At 62.1% G+C, this 14475-nt stretch overlaps 2 protein-coding genes across 3 annotated transcripts; one reads left to right on the forward strand and one right to left on the reverse strand.

Annotated features, from left to right (window-relative positions):
• The first annotated feature begins 4179 nt into the window (after positions 1–4179).
• TYROBP (transmembrane immune signaling adaptor TYROBP) lies at positions 4180–9845 on the forward strand. Its single transcript, XM_048828664.2, has 5 exons — positions 4180–4348; positions 6975–6995; positions 7582–7719; positions 8323–8369; positions 8954–9845. The coding sequence occupies exons 1-5, from the start codon at positions 4288–4290 to the stop codon at positions 9014–9016; spliced, it is 330 nt and encodes a 109-aa protein (XP_048684621.1). The 5' UTR covers positions 4180–4287; the 3' UTR covers positions 9017–9845.
• A 504-nt stretch (positions 9846–10349) lies between these two features.
• On the reverse strand, positions 10350–13981 carry HCST (hematopoietic cell signal transducer). Of its 2 annotated transcripts, none has more exons than XM_075122824.1 (4): positions 13828–13981; positions 12762–12788; positions 11558–11695; positions 10350–11320 (listed from the first exon to the last, which is right to left on the reverse strand). In XM_075122824.1, exons 1-4 carry the CDS (start codon positions 13865–13867, stop codon positions 11277–11279), a joined length of 249 nt encoding a protein of 82 aa, XP_074978925.1. In that variant the 5' UTR covers positions 13868–13981; the 3' UTR covers positions 10350–11276. The 2 variants fall into 2 exon arrangements, with proteins under 2 accessions (XP_074978925.1, XP_074978926.1); XM_075122825.1 differs by having other exon boundaries at positions 12762–12785; positions 13828–13971.
• Positions 13982–14475: the final 494 nt, after the last annotated feature.

Raw genomic sequence — 14475 nt, forward strand, 5'->3', positions numbered from 1 at the left:
ATGCCACGTGTGGCCACCCCCTCTGGGCCCCTGGTGGCCTGCCCCTGGTTGCCATCAGAGTTTCTGCAGGCCCTGTGCCCCTTCCTGGCTGGGGGTGCCTAGGAATACCCCAGCTGGTTGAAGTGCAGGGGGGTGGTGTCCCCAGCTGGGCTCAGAGAAAGCTACGTGGTGAGGCTGGCCAGGGCCCACATGCAGCCTGTTCACCTATGGCAAGGGGGCAGAGGGTAGTGGCCAAACCGGCGATAAAGCCCAGGAGTCCTGGCTCCCATTTGCCTCCCCCAGCTCTGACCACTAGACCCTACTCCCCTCCCAGAACTCGGCTAGAACCCAGGAGTCCTGGCTCCCATCTACCTCCCCCAGCTCTGACCACTAGACCCCACTCCCCTCCCAGAACTTGGCTAGAACCCAGGCAGGAGTCCTGGCTCCCGGCCCAGGGCTTTAGCCCTCCCTCTCAGCCTTGCCAGGTGGCTTATCATGTTCTCACCCCAAGGCAATGCCAAGCAGCCCAGCTGCTGGGTGGGGTCGCCTGGCCCCATGGCTGTTAAAGAGAAACATAACACAGCCTGGGAGGAGTCTCTTCAATTCTTTAGCTCTCCTGGCAGGGCAGGAGGGGGGCAGGGCAGGAGGGGGGCCTGTGCTCCACCCAGAGACGGCTGCGTGCCAACGGGGGACTAGCTGGGGAGTTTATCTGCTGCCTTTGGGGAAGGGGGATTTGAATGGCCCCACTTCGCTCACCCTACGAAGGGCTGGGTTTGGTCTGCGATCGGCGCTATCGCAGCCAACCACCAGGTGGCGCTGTTGTCCCCTGTCGCCTCCAAATCTTGAGTTCTCTTCAGGATGCCTGGGTTCTATCCCTGGCTTTGGAAAGGGAGGGGGTCTGGTGGGTTAGAGCAGAGGGGCTGGGAGCCAGGACTCCTGGGTTCTGTCCCCAGCTCTGGAAGGGGAGTGGGGTCTGGGGGGGTAGCATTGGGGATCACGCATGCATTGTTGTTGGCCTCTGTGTGCCGTACCCATGCAGTTTTCTTTCCATGTTGCAGCCGGAGCACGTGGGCGTGCTTTTGCACCTGAGCTTTTGGAGCAGAGTGTGCGGTTCGGTGCATGGGGGGGGTGCATTTTTGCACGAATCCGTGTGCATACGTGTCACAGATCCACAGGAGAACTCTGCAGCGGGCCTGGATCTGGCGGGTCCAGTCGGACTCGCTGCCATAATAGTGGGGGTGGGTGAAATGTACTTTGTGGCAGGTGGGCAAATACCCCAGGCTGCCATGATTTGCAGGAACACACGAAAGCTCCGGTCAGTTTGGCAGAAAGAGAATCTCAGCAATGCCAAGCAAGTCTGTCTGTTAAAATGAAGGTTTTCGTACTTCAAGTTAAGCGAGGGATAGAAAGAGATTTCCTGTCTATTATAACAGGCATTCCAGTGTGTATGTACATGGTTTAACCAAGTTTTGTTTTATTCTTTCAGTGGTAAAAATTGTGCCTGAGTTCCGTTTATGTAGATATCTTCACCGATCGGTTTTATGTTGGGTTTTTTTAGCAGCCTGGGGGGGATCTGTCTTTCTTGCGGGATTTGCGGGATCTAAGATTTTTGGGACGAAAATGGAAGAAATGCGGGAGCAGGTGGGATGGGAGCGGGGTTAAAAAAGGAGTCCCGCGCAGGGGTCTATCGTGTGTGTGTTGTCGGCCGCCGTGGCCCATGCGTGAATTTTTCCTTGCACGTTGCCGCGGGAGCGTGTGGGCGTGCGCTTGCCCATCCGCGTTTGGAGCTGAGCGGGCATCTCGGTGCGTGGGGGGGTGTGCATTTTTGCACGGATCCGTGTGTGTATGTGTCACAGATCCACGGGGCCAGCCCTGGGGAGGCCTCCTTCAGCGTGTCAGTCCCCCGCCCCCCTCACTGGGAGCAACCACCTGGCTTCACCACCTCCTGGGACCTAACCTTAGAGTCTTCCACACCCCTGCCTCATGCCATGAGCTCCCTGCAGCGAGTCTGCCTGATTTGGACACCGGAGGGAGACGTGTACCCCCAAAGGGAGCAATGTGCCCCAACCTCCTTAATCTGGAGTGACTCTCGGGCAGTGGTGTAAAAGCAGGAGGGTTATGAGCTTCCTGGAACCTGGAAAAAGCCCTTAGTTAACACCGAGAACAGAAAGTTAAGGCCTGGTCCATCTGCGTCAGCCCAGAGACCTCTGGCCTCTGGCTCTGACCCCTCTCGCTTCCAGCAGCCCCACACCTAACAAACCCACCAGACCCCTCCTCCACCCTTTGTTCCCCGGCTGGTCAGACCCTCCTGGCTCCAGGCTGCGGGGGGCCACCCAAGGGTATTGCTAGGTGCCAAACATCCAGGCAGTTGGCATGGCCAGTGTCTTCTCAGAGGCTCCGTGAGCGTGGGGCCCAGGCAGGTAGGTGTCAACCACACCCGGGTTTCTGCAAAGAGTAAACAACCTTTTCCCACCACCTGGGGAACCATGCACCACTGAGGGGAAACTGAGGCACAGACAACATATTCCCACAAAATATGTCGGAAAAGTGCCCTGCTGTCCCAGCCCGTTGCTGCAGCTGCATGGCTGGCGGTGCGCATTGGTAAGATAAGGCTGCGTGGGCAAGTATTTGTGCCTTTATGCAGGCAGGGAACTCAGTGGTTTGAGCATTGGCCTACTAAACCCAAGGTTGTGAGTTCAATCCTTGAGGGGGCCATTTAGGGATCTGGGACAAAAATTGGGGATTGGTCCTGCTTTGAGCAGGGGGTTGGACTAGATGATCTCCTGAGGTCCCTTCCAACCCTGATAGTCTATGACTTTGTGTGTGTGCAAACACCTGCATTTCTGTGCAGGTGTTTGTGTGGGTAGGTGTGTTGTGTTGTGCATTTGCAGAGGGGGATGTGGCATGCAGTTTTCTTGGTGCATTTGTGAAGGGGGTGTGAACATCCCTGGGGGGGGTGTTTTTGTGAGTGTGTGTGTGTATTTGCAGAGGCATCTGGGCACAAAGGTGTGTGCATTTTTGCTCTGCTTTGCACTTGTATGCATCTGTTTGTGTTGGCAGGTGCATGCATTTGTGCTTGAAGGTGTGTGCACCGATGATGTGTGTTTGCATCCATTGGGGGGGTGCGTTTTGTGCCGGAGGGGTGTGGGCATCTGGTGTGTGTGCCCTGTGCATAAGGGGGGGGTGTATTTTTGCACACCATTGTGTGTGTATTAGCTCATACACATTGTGTGTAAGTGCATCTGTGGGCATTTGTTTCTGTCCCCATACGTGTGATGCTTTTGTGCCAGGCTCCATGTGCGTGTAGCACGGGTGTGTTGCTTTCCGCACACACCAACAGGTATTTTGCACGTTCACTGGTGGCTGTACGCAACCTCACACGCACTTTAGCATTTGTCGGTGTGTGTGACGGGTGTGTTACTGCTCACACCCTTTCTCCTCCCCTCTTCCTCCTCCCCCCCCCCCCCGTGCCCCAGGCAGGGTAGGGGTCTGGGTGTGGAAGTGGCTGCAGGTTTCCGGTGACCAGGCTCAGTTCCCAAATGGGGAGGGGCTTGGACTAGGCTCTGCCTCCTCTGGGGCAGTGGGCGGGGTGGGGGGGGGAGTGCAGTTATGCAAGGTGCAGTGGCTGTGTGGGGCTGGTGCCTGGCAGAATGGGGTCTCGGGGGGGCAGTGAAGTGTGAGGATGCAGTGGGGTGCAGTGTGAGTGGAGGGATGCAGTGGAGCACTGTGCAGGGGCAGTGTGGGGGCGTGAGGTTCCATGAAGATGGGGGATGCAGTGACCGGTGCAGTGGAGAGCAGTGTATTGGAGTGGGGTGCAGTGCCCAGTGCAGTGAGGCATGGGGGTGCAGTGATAATGCAGTGTAGTGCAGTGACCAGCACGGTGGGGCGCAGTGAGGCATGGTGTGCAGCGGGGTGCGGGGGTGCAGTGCCCAGTGCAGTTAGACATGGGGTGCAGTGATGGGTGCAGTGATGCAGTGCCTAGCACAGTGGGGTGCAGTGAGGCACAGGGTGCAGTGCCCAGTACAGTGGATTGCAGTGGGCCGGGGGTGCAGAGGATTGCAGTGAGGTGAGGGGGTGCAGTGCCAGGCACAGTGGGGAGGAAGTAGTTAACGCTGTGCGGGGGGGGGGGGGGCGGGCTGTGTCCTGCGGTCTCTAGCTCTCCCCCCCCCCCCCAGCCACTTCCCTTCCTCTTTTCGAGGATTTCCCGTCCGTGCTGTCACTTGGCTCCATCCGCAGCACCCGGCCCCTCCCGCGGGTACCCCAGCGCCCAGCAGACGCCCCAGCCAGACATCTCTACACCCCAGCACCATGGGACCTCTGGGCCCCCCAGCCCTCCGCGCCCTACTGGGCTTGGCCTGGGCACTGTTGGGTGAGTCTGACCCCCCCACCCCCAGCTCCCCCAAACCTCCCCTGCATCGCAGCTCCCCCAGATCTATCCTCTCCCACTCACAGCCCCCCAGATCGATCCCTTCCCCCCCCCTCCACCCATTAACACGAGATGTCCCCCAGGACCTGCCTTTCCCCCCTACTCCCCCCTTCATCAGAAGAGCCCCCCACAGTGTCCGCCAATATCTCCCAACCCTGCCTTGGCAGAATACCATCATCCCCTATAGTGCCCCCCCACACCAATTCTCCGTCTCCCCACCCAGCTGATGCCCCCCCCAGCCCAGCCCTCCACCAATACAATCCCCAGCACCACAGCCCCGGCCGGTCTGCCCCTCCCTCCAGGAACCCCTAGACTCCCCCACCAATCAACAGCCCCCAGCACTCCAGAGGAGCATTGCCCATTGACACCCACGGGATGCTGGGGACCCCTCCAGGGCTGTGGGGGCAGGAATGGGGGTCCCAGCAGGGTCCTGTCTCCTCATCCAGCCTGCCCGCCGCTCTGCTGTGGGCTTTCCAAGCCCCTCCCCGCAGCGATACCCCTTCTGCACCCACTTCTGCTTCCCCTTTCCAAGGAGAGACTCAGCAAAAAAACAACACAAGGGGGGTGGGCAAGGCCAGGACGCCTGGGCTCTGGGAGGGGAGTGGGGTCCAGTGGTTAAAGCCGGGAGTGGGTGCTGAGAGCCAGGACTCCTGGGTTCTCTCCCTGGCTTTGGGAGGGGGGTGGGGTCTAGTGGTTAGAGTGGGGGGGGGGCGGGCCTGGGAGCCAGCTAGGAGCAGGAGTGTGTGAGGTTGGGGCAGGGAGCCTTGGCTCCTGGGTTCCACCCATGCCAGGCCTTGATCAAGTCCCTTACCCTTCTCCGTGCCTCAGTTTCCCTTGGCTGAGTGGTGTTAATGGGATGGCACAGAGGGGGGTCACAAGCTGTCTGGGTGCCCTGTGGGGCTCAGGCTCCTACTTATGGGTCTCCCCTCCCCCCACACTTCTCTGTATCCTTCCTCCTTCAATCTCCAGCCATGGCGTGCTTAAAAATACCCAGCCACGGGACTCGAGCTTCCGGCCGCCTCAGCCTGGCAAGCCCTGGTCACATTAACGCAATGGAACCCAGGAGTCCGGGCTCCCAGCCCCCTCTGCTCTAACCACTAGACTCTACTCCCTTCCCAGAGCCCTGATAGAACCCTGGAGTCCTGGGGCCTGCCCCAGGGGTTTATGGTACATGGGAGTCATTGGTACAGCACCCCAGTGGCATGGTGACCTCAGGGTATTAGACATAGTGAGCCTAAGGGGGGGACAGAGGATGGGAGATGGGCGGGGGATCCTGCTGTTCCCCCCTCCCCCTCCCCCCAGTACAAACCCAGAGCAGGGGCAGGCCTCAAGCAGAGAAACCAGAGACGTGAAACTGACCACTGGGCCCTGCAGCAGCTAGGCGAACTGACCGGAAACACATCACGTGCAGAGCTGGGGGGAGGGGTGCAATGGGGGGGCAGAGTCACTGCACAGATACCACATGGGAGCTCAGATCAGAACCCAGCCCTGCCCCCCCCCCCGCAGCAATCAGGGAGTGACTCTGGATCAACTCGGGGGGAGCCGAGATCAGAACCCAGCCCTGCCCCTCCCATTGCAGTCAGGGGTGACTCTGGATTGATCAGAACCCAGCCCTGCCCCCGCTGCCGTCAGGGGGTGACTCCGGATCGACCCCGGGGGAGCTGAGATCAGAACCCAGCCCTGCCCCTCCCATTGCAGTCAGGGGGTGACTGGATTGATCAGAACCCAGCCCTGCCCCCGTTGCAGTCAGGGAGTGACTCCGGATCGACTCCTGGGAGCTGAGATCAGAACCCAGCCCTGCTCCTCCCATTGCAGTCAGGGGGTGACTCCGGATCGACCCCTGGGAGCTGAGATCAGAACCCAGCCCTGCCCCTCCCATTGCAGTCAGGGGGTGACTGGATTGATCAGAACCCAGCCCTGCCCCCGTTGCAGTCAGGGAATGACTCCGGATCGACCCCTGGGAGCTGAGATCAGAACCCAGCCCTGCCCCTCCCATTGCAGTCAGGGGGTGACTCCGGATCGACCCCTGGGAGCTGAGATCAGAACCCAGCCCTGCCCCTCCCATTGCAGTCAGGGGGTGACTCCGGATCGACCCCGGGGGAGCTGAGCTCAGGACAGTCTCCGAGATCGGAGCTTCGGAAGTGACTTTGCCCAAGGTCTCACAGCGAAGCTGGAGCTGTGTCCATCCCAGGTGGATGTTAGCGCGGGGGGCGGGGAGGGACATTGTTATTGGATCGAGGTGCACTGGGGAGCGAGGAGCGAACCGGGGAGCCACGGGCCCCTGGAGACGGGCCCTGCGGAGCTCGACCGCTCGGCTCCACCCAGCAGCCCCTGGGTCCATAAGAGCGATTCCCTCCCTGGCCCACCTCCGCACACTAATTATCCAAGTTACACAGTAGTTCTGGGGCAGATCTGGGAAGAGAACCCAGGAGTCCTGGGTCCCAAACCCCCTGCTCTAACCACTAGCTCCCACTTCCCTCCCAGAGCTGGGGAGAGAACCCAGGAGACCTGGCCCCCAGACCCCCCTGCTCTAACCATTAGACTGAAGGTCCTTTTCTTTGTCTTGCAGGTTCTGTTAACGCACAGAGAGGTGAGGAGCCGCCCCACACCTAGGGACTGGATCTCGGGGTGCTGGGGCCTGGCCGTGCCCCCTGGCTTGAGGGGGTTTCCAGGCTTTCCAGTTTGGTTCAGTGGCTCTCAGCTGTCCCCCACACCCCCACTTTACAAATTGTTCCAGCCCCCACCCCGCACCCCATTCCTTCCCTGCCCCCCAGCTCATTTCCCTGCCCCCCTGCATCTCTACTCCCCCACCCCTCCTTGCCCCCTCCCCTAATGCCTCTAGTCCCCCACCCCCCCTACCCCCACAGCTCTTCTCTGCCCCACCACTCTGGTCTCAGCCCCCTGTTCCCCACCCCCCCTCGCCTTTTTCCTTCCCCCTGCTCCATTTTGTGCCCCCTTGCCTTCTCTCTCTGCCTCCCTCCCGCAGTCCCACACAACCCCCACCCCTCCCCTCATGGCCCCCACTCCCAACCTCCCTCTCCTTCTCTCCCTGCCCCCCCACTCTCCTTACCCTTCTCTCCCCCACCCTCCCCCTTTCCCACCCTCTCTCCTCCCCCACCATACTCCACAGATCCATTGCTCGATGCCCATCTCTCTCTCTCCCCACGCCCTCCCAGATTGCACCGGCTGCCCCGAGGTGAGTGGGGGGCTGATCGCGGGGCTGGTCATGGGGGACCTGCTGCTGACACTGTTCATCGCGCTGGCTGTCTACTTCCTGGCCGGCAAGATCCACCACCAACGGGAGAGCGCACGGGGTATGGCACTGGGGAGCGCGCCGGGGCTGGGGGGTGCACAGGGGATGGGGTTGGGGTCATACAGGGAACAGGGGGGCATCCAGGGGAGGGGGCAGCCAGGGAGTGGAGCAGGGGAAGAGTTGGGGGACAGCCAGGGTACGCGATTGGGGGTCATACAGGGAACGGAGGGCACCCAGGGGGTGGGGCAGGGAGGAATTGGGGGCAGCCAGCGGATGGGGTTGGGAGTCATAGAGGGAACAGGGGAGCACCCAGCGGATGGGGCAGGGGAGAAATTGGGGGGCAGCCAGGGGATGGGGTTGAGGGTCATACAGGGGCCGGGAATGGGGGAGCACCCAGGGGGTGGGACAGGGGAGGAATTGGGGGCAGCCAGGGCATGAGGTTGGGGAAGGATGCCGGGGCTGGGGTTGGGTGGATGCCAGGGACACCCAGGAAAAGTGGGGGGCTCCCAGCGAGAGGGGGACATCTAGGTTGAGTGGGACTGCACGGGAGGGGGGGTGTCTCTTCTGCCACCTGCTGGTGGGATTGGCCCTGCTCTTCCTGTGTCCGTCTGTCCCTGATCACCCCCCGCACGCACAGACGGACGTTTATTTCTTTCCCCCACAGGGGAGGTCAAGAAGTCCCCCAACGCTGAGATGGAGTCACCCTACCAGGTGAGCATGACCTGCTGTTTCCCCTGGCCCCAGCCCCTCACCCCCACAATGTATCACGACCGGGGTTGTCTCAGCCACGTGTCAGGGCCCCTGCACTGACCAGAGAGCCTGGGGATTTGCCCTCAGTTACAGCCACTAGCTGGCAGGGATCTCAGCTCCTGACTGATACTAATGATCCACAGCACCATCACTTACCCACCCCCCGACCCTGCACACGGGGGGGCAGGGAAAAGAGCATTAGCCCTGTTTGATATGATGGGGAAACCAAGGCACAGATTAGGATGTGATTTGAATCAGTGGCAGAGTAGGGGATAGAACCCAGGAATCCTGGCTCCCAGCCCCCCACTAACCACTAGACCCCACTGCCCTCCCAGCACTGGGGTAGAACCCAGGAATCCTGGCTCCCAGCCCCCCACTAACCACTAGACCCCACTGCCCTCCCAGCACTGGGGTAGAACCCAGGAATCCTGGCTCCCAGCCCCCACTAACCACTAGACCCCACTGCCCTCCCAGCACTGGGGTAGAACCCAGGAATCCTGGCTCCCAGGAGCCCTCTCTGACGCTCTCCGTTTCTCCTCTTGTAGGAGCTCCAGGGTCAGAGATTGGATATTTACAGTGACCTGAAGAAGTCGGGAGCCAATTATTAATGCCCCCTCTCCGTCCCACGCCCGCTCGGCACCCAAGTGGCTGGTGCCAGGGTGTCAAACTCATGCAGCCGTCACAGTTTATCTCCCTGCCACCCGCTCTGAGCACCATTCTGTGCAAACATGCAGTCCCCCTCAAATCTCCAGCATTGATCCCACCCTGCAGCTCTTCAGAGATGCATTTCCTCTCTGCTGGACTCATTTAATCTCCAGTTGAAGCATCCTGCTTGTCTCTGGATGAGCGGGTTACAAAGACCCCAGCCCTAGTCCCGGGTTGCGGTTTTGCGATCTTAACAAAGTTTTTTGGCTGGGAATTTCCTTCCTTGCTATTTTTCTCCTCACCGTTATTGGTACAATTTCAGCTTTAGCAAAGTTGTTTCTCAGGGAATTTTCTTCGTTGCTTTTCCTTCATCGAAGTTATTGGTACAATTTCAACGTTAGCAAAGTTTTTTTGCTTGGAAATTTCCTGACTTGCTCTTTTTCCGTTAAAGTTCTTGGGTTGACGTTAGCAAAGTTTTTTGGCTGGACATTCCCAAAGTTGCTTTTTGCTTTCCTGAAAGTCTTTGTCCTGTTTCTATTTTAAGGAAATTTTTAGCTCGTGAATTATCATAGTTTTTCTCTCTTCCATTCCGGTTGCCATTACTCGTCCTAGGTCAGTGTTTACGTGTTTTTGACTGGGAGGTTTCTTGGTTGCCATTTTTTCCTGGTGAAAGCTATTGGTACAATTTTCACGGTAAAGGTTTTTTGGCTGGGAATTTCTCAAACATGTTATTTTTGTTGGTGTTGAAGTGCTTGGTACGATTTCAAGTTTAATAAACCTTATTTGCTGAGAGTTTCCTCAGAGGCAGATGCATCTCAGCACCTGATGAGCCATCACCATGAGGTGTTATGTGCGGCTGTTACCCTGCTGCCCCGCCCCAGAGGTGGCTGCATCCCAGCAGTGGGTGAGTCATCCCTGTAGCTAAGATCTCTAAAGTGCTGGCTCCCCCTACACAGGAAAGGCTCCGTGTCCCATTCCCTGCACCCCTGAGCCAGCCAGACCTAAACCCTGGGGCTGGACGGCAGCCAGTGGCCCCAGAGGGGAAAGGCCCGATGTCCCATTCCCCACGCGCTGAGAGCCAGCCAGTCGCCGCCCTGGGACAGGATTGGAGCCAGTGACCCCCAGAGGGGAAAGGCCCCATGTCCCATTCCCCACGCGCTGAGAGCCAGCCAGTCACCGCCCTGGGGCGGGATTGGAGCCAGCGACCCCCAGAGGGGCACTGAGCTGCAGAGAACAGGGTGGGGGCTCAGCAGGGGGTGCCAAGGGAGTCACAATAAAGCGCGACTGGAGTCAAAGTAAACAGGCCACTTGTTTTAATAGTAAAGATGAAGAGAAGCAGTAGGGTGGCCTATAGCCCCAAACCCTTTAATGCTTGGGGCTGATGGGGGCCAGGTGGGGGCAGAAGGGGGTGTCTTCTGTTTCCTCCCCTCATCCCTGGGGGTGGCCGGGTAGCACCCCCAAAAGTCGGCCCTCCCTCAGCGTTAGCCCAGGAGCTCGCTGGCTCCCTTTCATTGCCCCCTAACGTGAGCCGCTGCCCAGCTCTGGGGTGTCCCTCTGGCAATCGGGGTGTTCCCCCCCAAAATCCAGCCCTTCCCCTGCTCAGAATGGAGCTAAATTCTGCACCCCCTGAGCTGGTCCCAGAGTCCCCCCTCCAGGGCTCAGCCCCCCCAAACGACAACCCCCCCAAAAAGGGGAATGCGAGCCCCCAAAATGACTGCCTTTGCATTCACCCCCAAACTGGGGAAAGCCCTTGGGATTGGCCATGAAACTGGGAACCCCCAGCAACCCCCAAACTGGGGCTAGGGCATGTGATTCTGTCACCAATCAGCAGGGGGCACCGGGGAGCCAAGATTCCACCTGACTGTACCCAAATCGGGGACCACATCAGACCCCCCAAGACAGTGCCCCTTAGAGGGAAAAGGCCCCTTTTCCCATTCCCCTCACCCCCACCCCCAAGCCAGCCAGCCCCCAATCTGGGGCCAGATGGGAGCCAGCACTGCCCAGAGGGGAAAGGCCCCGTATCCCATTGCCCGCCTCGGAGACCCAGCCAGTCAGCACCCTGGGGCCAGATTGGAGCCGCGTCACCTAGAGGGAAAAGGCCCCATGTCCCATGTGTTGGGGCAAGGAAGTGCTGGTATCTGCGGAGAATGTCTATCCCCCAGTGGTGAGGATGGTGTCAGAAGTGGGATCAGCTAGGTACTGAGGAGGAGGCCGGGGGGAGGGTCAGTTGACTCTTCCAGGCATGTTCATATAAATATTCTGGTCTTCTACAGAGAGAGACAAGCAAAGAGCTTCTGTTAGCAAACAGCCAGTCTGATTCGGGGTGGGGGGGGGTTCTGGCAGCGGGGCACGGGGTGGCATGGGGGGATCCAGTGAGGGAGTGGGTGAGGTGGGGCACACAGGCTGGTGGGGATCCCAGCAGCGGGAGAGGGGGTGGCGGGGGGGAACCCAGCAGCGGGGGAGGGATCGGGGGTCTCGGTCTCCGCCCCCCCCCCCCCACTCACCGCTGTTGCCGGTGGGTTTGCTGCAGCGCTTGGTGCAGTGATACACCCCGGCGATGAGGAACAGGGTGAAGACGAGGTCTCCGAGCACCACCCCGACGATGAGGGACGCCTGGATCTGGTAGCAATCCCCACACTGCCCTGCAGGAGAGCGGCTGTGAGCCCCACAACGCAGCACGGCACTGGGGACACCGGCTGCGGGGAGCGGGGTGGGGGGTGTCAGCGAGGGGCGCTGTGCCGCGGGGAGCGGGGCGGGGGGTGTCAGCGAGGGGCACTGTGCCGCGGGGAGCAGGCGGGGGCTCTGCGGGGGGCGCTGTGCCGCGGGGAGCGGGGCGGGGGCTCTGCGGGGGGCGCTGTGCCGCGGGGAGCAGGCGGGGGTGTCAGCGGGGGGCGCTGTGCCGCGGGGAGCGGGGCGGGGCTCTGTGGGAGGCGCTGTGCCGCGGGGAGCAGGGCGGGGGGGTGTCAGCGGGGGGCGCTGTGCCGCGGGGAGCAGGCGGGGGCTCTGCGGGGGGCGCTGTGCCGCGGGGAGCGGGGCGGGGGTGTCAGCGGGGGGCGCTGTGCCGCGGGGAGCAGGCGGGGGCTCTGCGGGGGGCGCTGTGCCGCGGGGAGCGGGGCGGGGGTGTCAGCGGGGGGCGCTGTGCCGCGGGGAGCGGGGCGGGGGTGTCAGCGGGGGGCGCTGTGCCGCGGGGAGCAGGCGGGGGCTCTGCGGGGGGCGCTGTGCCGCGGGGAGCGGGGCGGGGGTGTCAGCGGGGGGCGCTGTGCCGCGGGGAGCGGGGCGGGGGCTCAGCGGGGGGCGCTGTGCCGCGGGGAGCGGGGGTGTCAGCGGGGGGCGCTGTGCCGCGGGGAGCAGGCGGGGGCTCTGCGGGGGGCGCTGTGCCGCGGGGAGCGGGGCGGGGGTGTCAGCGGGGGGCGCTGTGCCGCGGGGAGCGGGGCGGGGGCTCAGCGGGGGGCGCTGTGCCGCGGGGAGCAGGCGGGGGCTCTGCGGGGGGCGCTGTGCCGCGGGGAGCAGGGTGGGGGGTGTCAGCGGGGGGCGCTGTGCCGCGGGGAGCGGGGCGGGGGCTCTGCGGGGGGCGCTGTGCTGCGGGGAGTGGGGCGAGTGGGTGTGTTTGCTGCCCCCTGCTGGAGGGGCTGAGCCCTGTGCTGGGGGGGGCTCCTCCCCCCCGCCGTCCCGCTCTCCGTGGCTCGGATCCGTCCGGCTCTCACTCACCCTGTCCCTGGGCGGAGACGGCGTCTGCTGCGGAGAGAAAGGAAACCGGCTGTGATCCAGCTCCAGCCCCCCTGCTACAAGCGTCTGCCCCTGAGCCCCCCACAACGCCCCCTTGGCCCCTGCCCCGTCCATCCAGCAACGCGGCCATTCCCTGTTGGCTTCCTTCTGCTCCGCCCCACTGCAGCCCCTCCCCCCGGCCACAGCTCCGCTGGTGCCCCTCACTCCCGACCCACAGCCCTGGGCTCCCCACCCCCCAGCTCTGACCCTCAGCCCCCCTTGCTGTACAGAGCAGTACCCGGGTTCCTTGCCCAGCTGTGGGGGGCTCTGGCTGTGGATATGTGGGGGCTAAGGGGTGGGGAATGGCCACTCTGGGGAGAGGGAGGAGCCGGGGGTGTGCACGACCCCCCCCCCCAAGGCAGCATCTGCTGGGGTTCAGCCGTGAAGAGGAAGCAAAAGTGGCATTTGAGACACTTCCCTAGGCTGGCCCTGGTCCCAGCCTGGGGATTGCACAAGGGGATGTGGCTGGAGCTGGACCGAAACTTCTTCCCCGGGGAAGATTGGCCTGACCCCCTCCCTGCTGCCCTCCCTGCTGGGGGCCAGCCTCTGTCCCCAACCCGATCCCCTCGGGTCACAGCCCGCCATGCCCACGGCTCCCCCCATCTGTTACTTAGTACAAGGGGATTGTCCCCAGAGCCTGGGAGCCTGGACTCCTGGGTTCCTCCCAAGTGTTGCCAGCAGAGAGGGTGTCTAGTGGATTAGAGCGGGGGCGGAGGAGTTAGGAGCCAGGACTCCTGGGTTCTGTCCACAGTGCTGGGAGGGAAGTGGGGTCTAGTGGATTACAGTGGACGGGGTGGGGGCTGGGAGCCAGGACTCCTGGGTTCTGTCCCCAGTGCTGGGAGGGGAGTGGGGTCTAGTGGTTTAGAGCAGTGGGGCTGGGAGCCAGGACTCCTGGGTTCCATCCCTGGCACTGGGAGGGAAGTGGGGTCTAGTGGGTTACAGTGGACAGGGCGGGGGCTGGGAGCCAGGACTCCTGGGTTCTCTCCCCAGTTGCCAGGTGGACACTCACCGATGAGGAGGCAGAGGAAGGACAGGGCAGGGCCCCACATGGTGAGCTCGCCTTGGGCAGGCCTACGGGCAGCGCAGTCAGCGCTCAGCCACTCTCCCCTCCAGCAGCGGCCCGGCGATTGCTACGTTTGTTGTGAAGTTCCCTCTAGGGCCCAGCGCCCGCCTCAATCACCCACATCCGGGGCTGGGGGCGAGGCCAAGGCAGACCATGGTAAAGGCACACAGGATGTGTGGGAGGGAAGAGCACAGGGGCTGAGTCACATTTGCCATGTGAGGCTGTTGCTATGCCCACCTCGCCCTGCTCTAACCACTAGACCCCACTCCCCTCCCAGAGCCAGGGTGAGAACCCAGGAGTCCTGGCTCCCAGACCCCACCGCTGTCACCCCAGACACCGGCTGAGGGTCTGGCCCCACTGACTCCAATGGGGCTCCGGCCGCTTGCTGCCCGCTGGCCTGTGCCCGTCTCTCCTTGCACCACGCGAGCTGAGCCCTTGTACCGGCTGGGAGCAGGTTTCCATTTACAAATCGACTTCCCCGAACGCGCCTCACTCGGCTGGCTTAGAAATTCGCTGTGACCCTTTGCCCGCGCCCTCCCCGCCCAGTCACAGACACACCCTGGCCCTGAGCAGGAGCCCTCACCCCTCGGACTC

This window comes from Caretta caretta, chromosome 24, assembly GCF_965140235.1.
Source record: "Caretta caretta isolate rCarCar2 chromosome 24, rCarCar1.hap1, whole genome shotgun sequence".
Lineage (NCBI taxonomy): Eukaryota > Metazoa > Chordata > Testudines > Cheloniidae > Caretta > Caretta caretta.

Coding starts and splice junctions, on each gene's coding strand:
- TYROBP (XM_048828664.2), top strand. CDS start 4,288: ATGGGACCTCTGGGCCCCCCAGCCCTCCGCGCCCTACTGGGCTTGGCC. Junction 4,349..6,974: donor CTTGGCCTGGGCACTGTTGG/GTGAGTCTGACC, acceptor TTTGTCTTGCAG/GTTCTGTTAACGCACAGAGA. Junction 7,720..8,322: donor CCAACGGGAGAGCGCACGGG/GTATGGCACTGG, acceptor TTTCCCCCACAG/GGGAGGTCAAGAAGTCCCCC.
- HCST (XM_075122824.1), bottom strand. CDS start 13,867: ATGTGGGGCCCTGCCCTGTCCTTCCTCTGCCTCCTCATCG. Junction 11,696..12,761: donor CGTCTCCGCCCAGGGACAGG/GTGAGTGAGAGC, acceptor GCTCTCCTGCAG/GGCAGTGTGGGGATTGCTAC. Junction 11,321..11,557: donor CAAACCCACCGGCAACAGCG/GTGAGTGGGGGG, acceptor CTCTCTCTGTAG/AAGACCAGAATATTTATATG.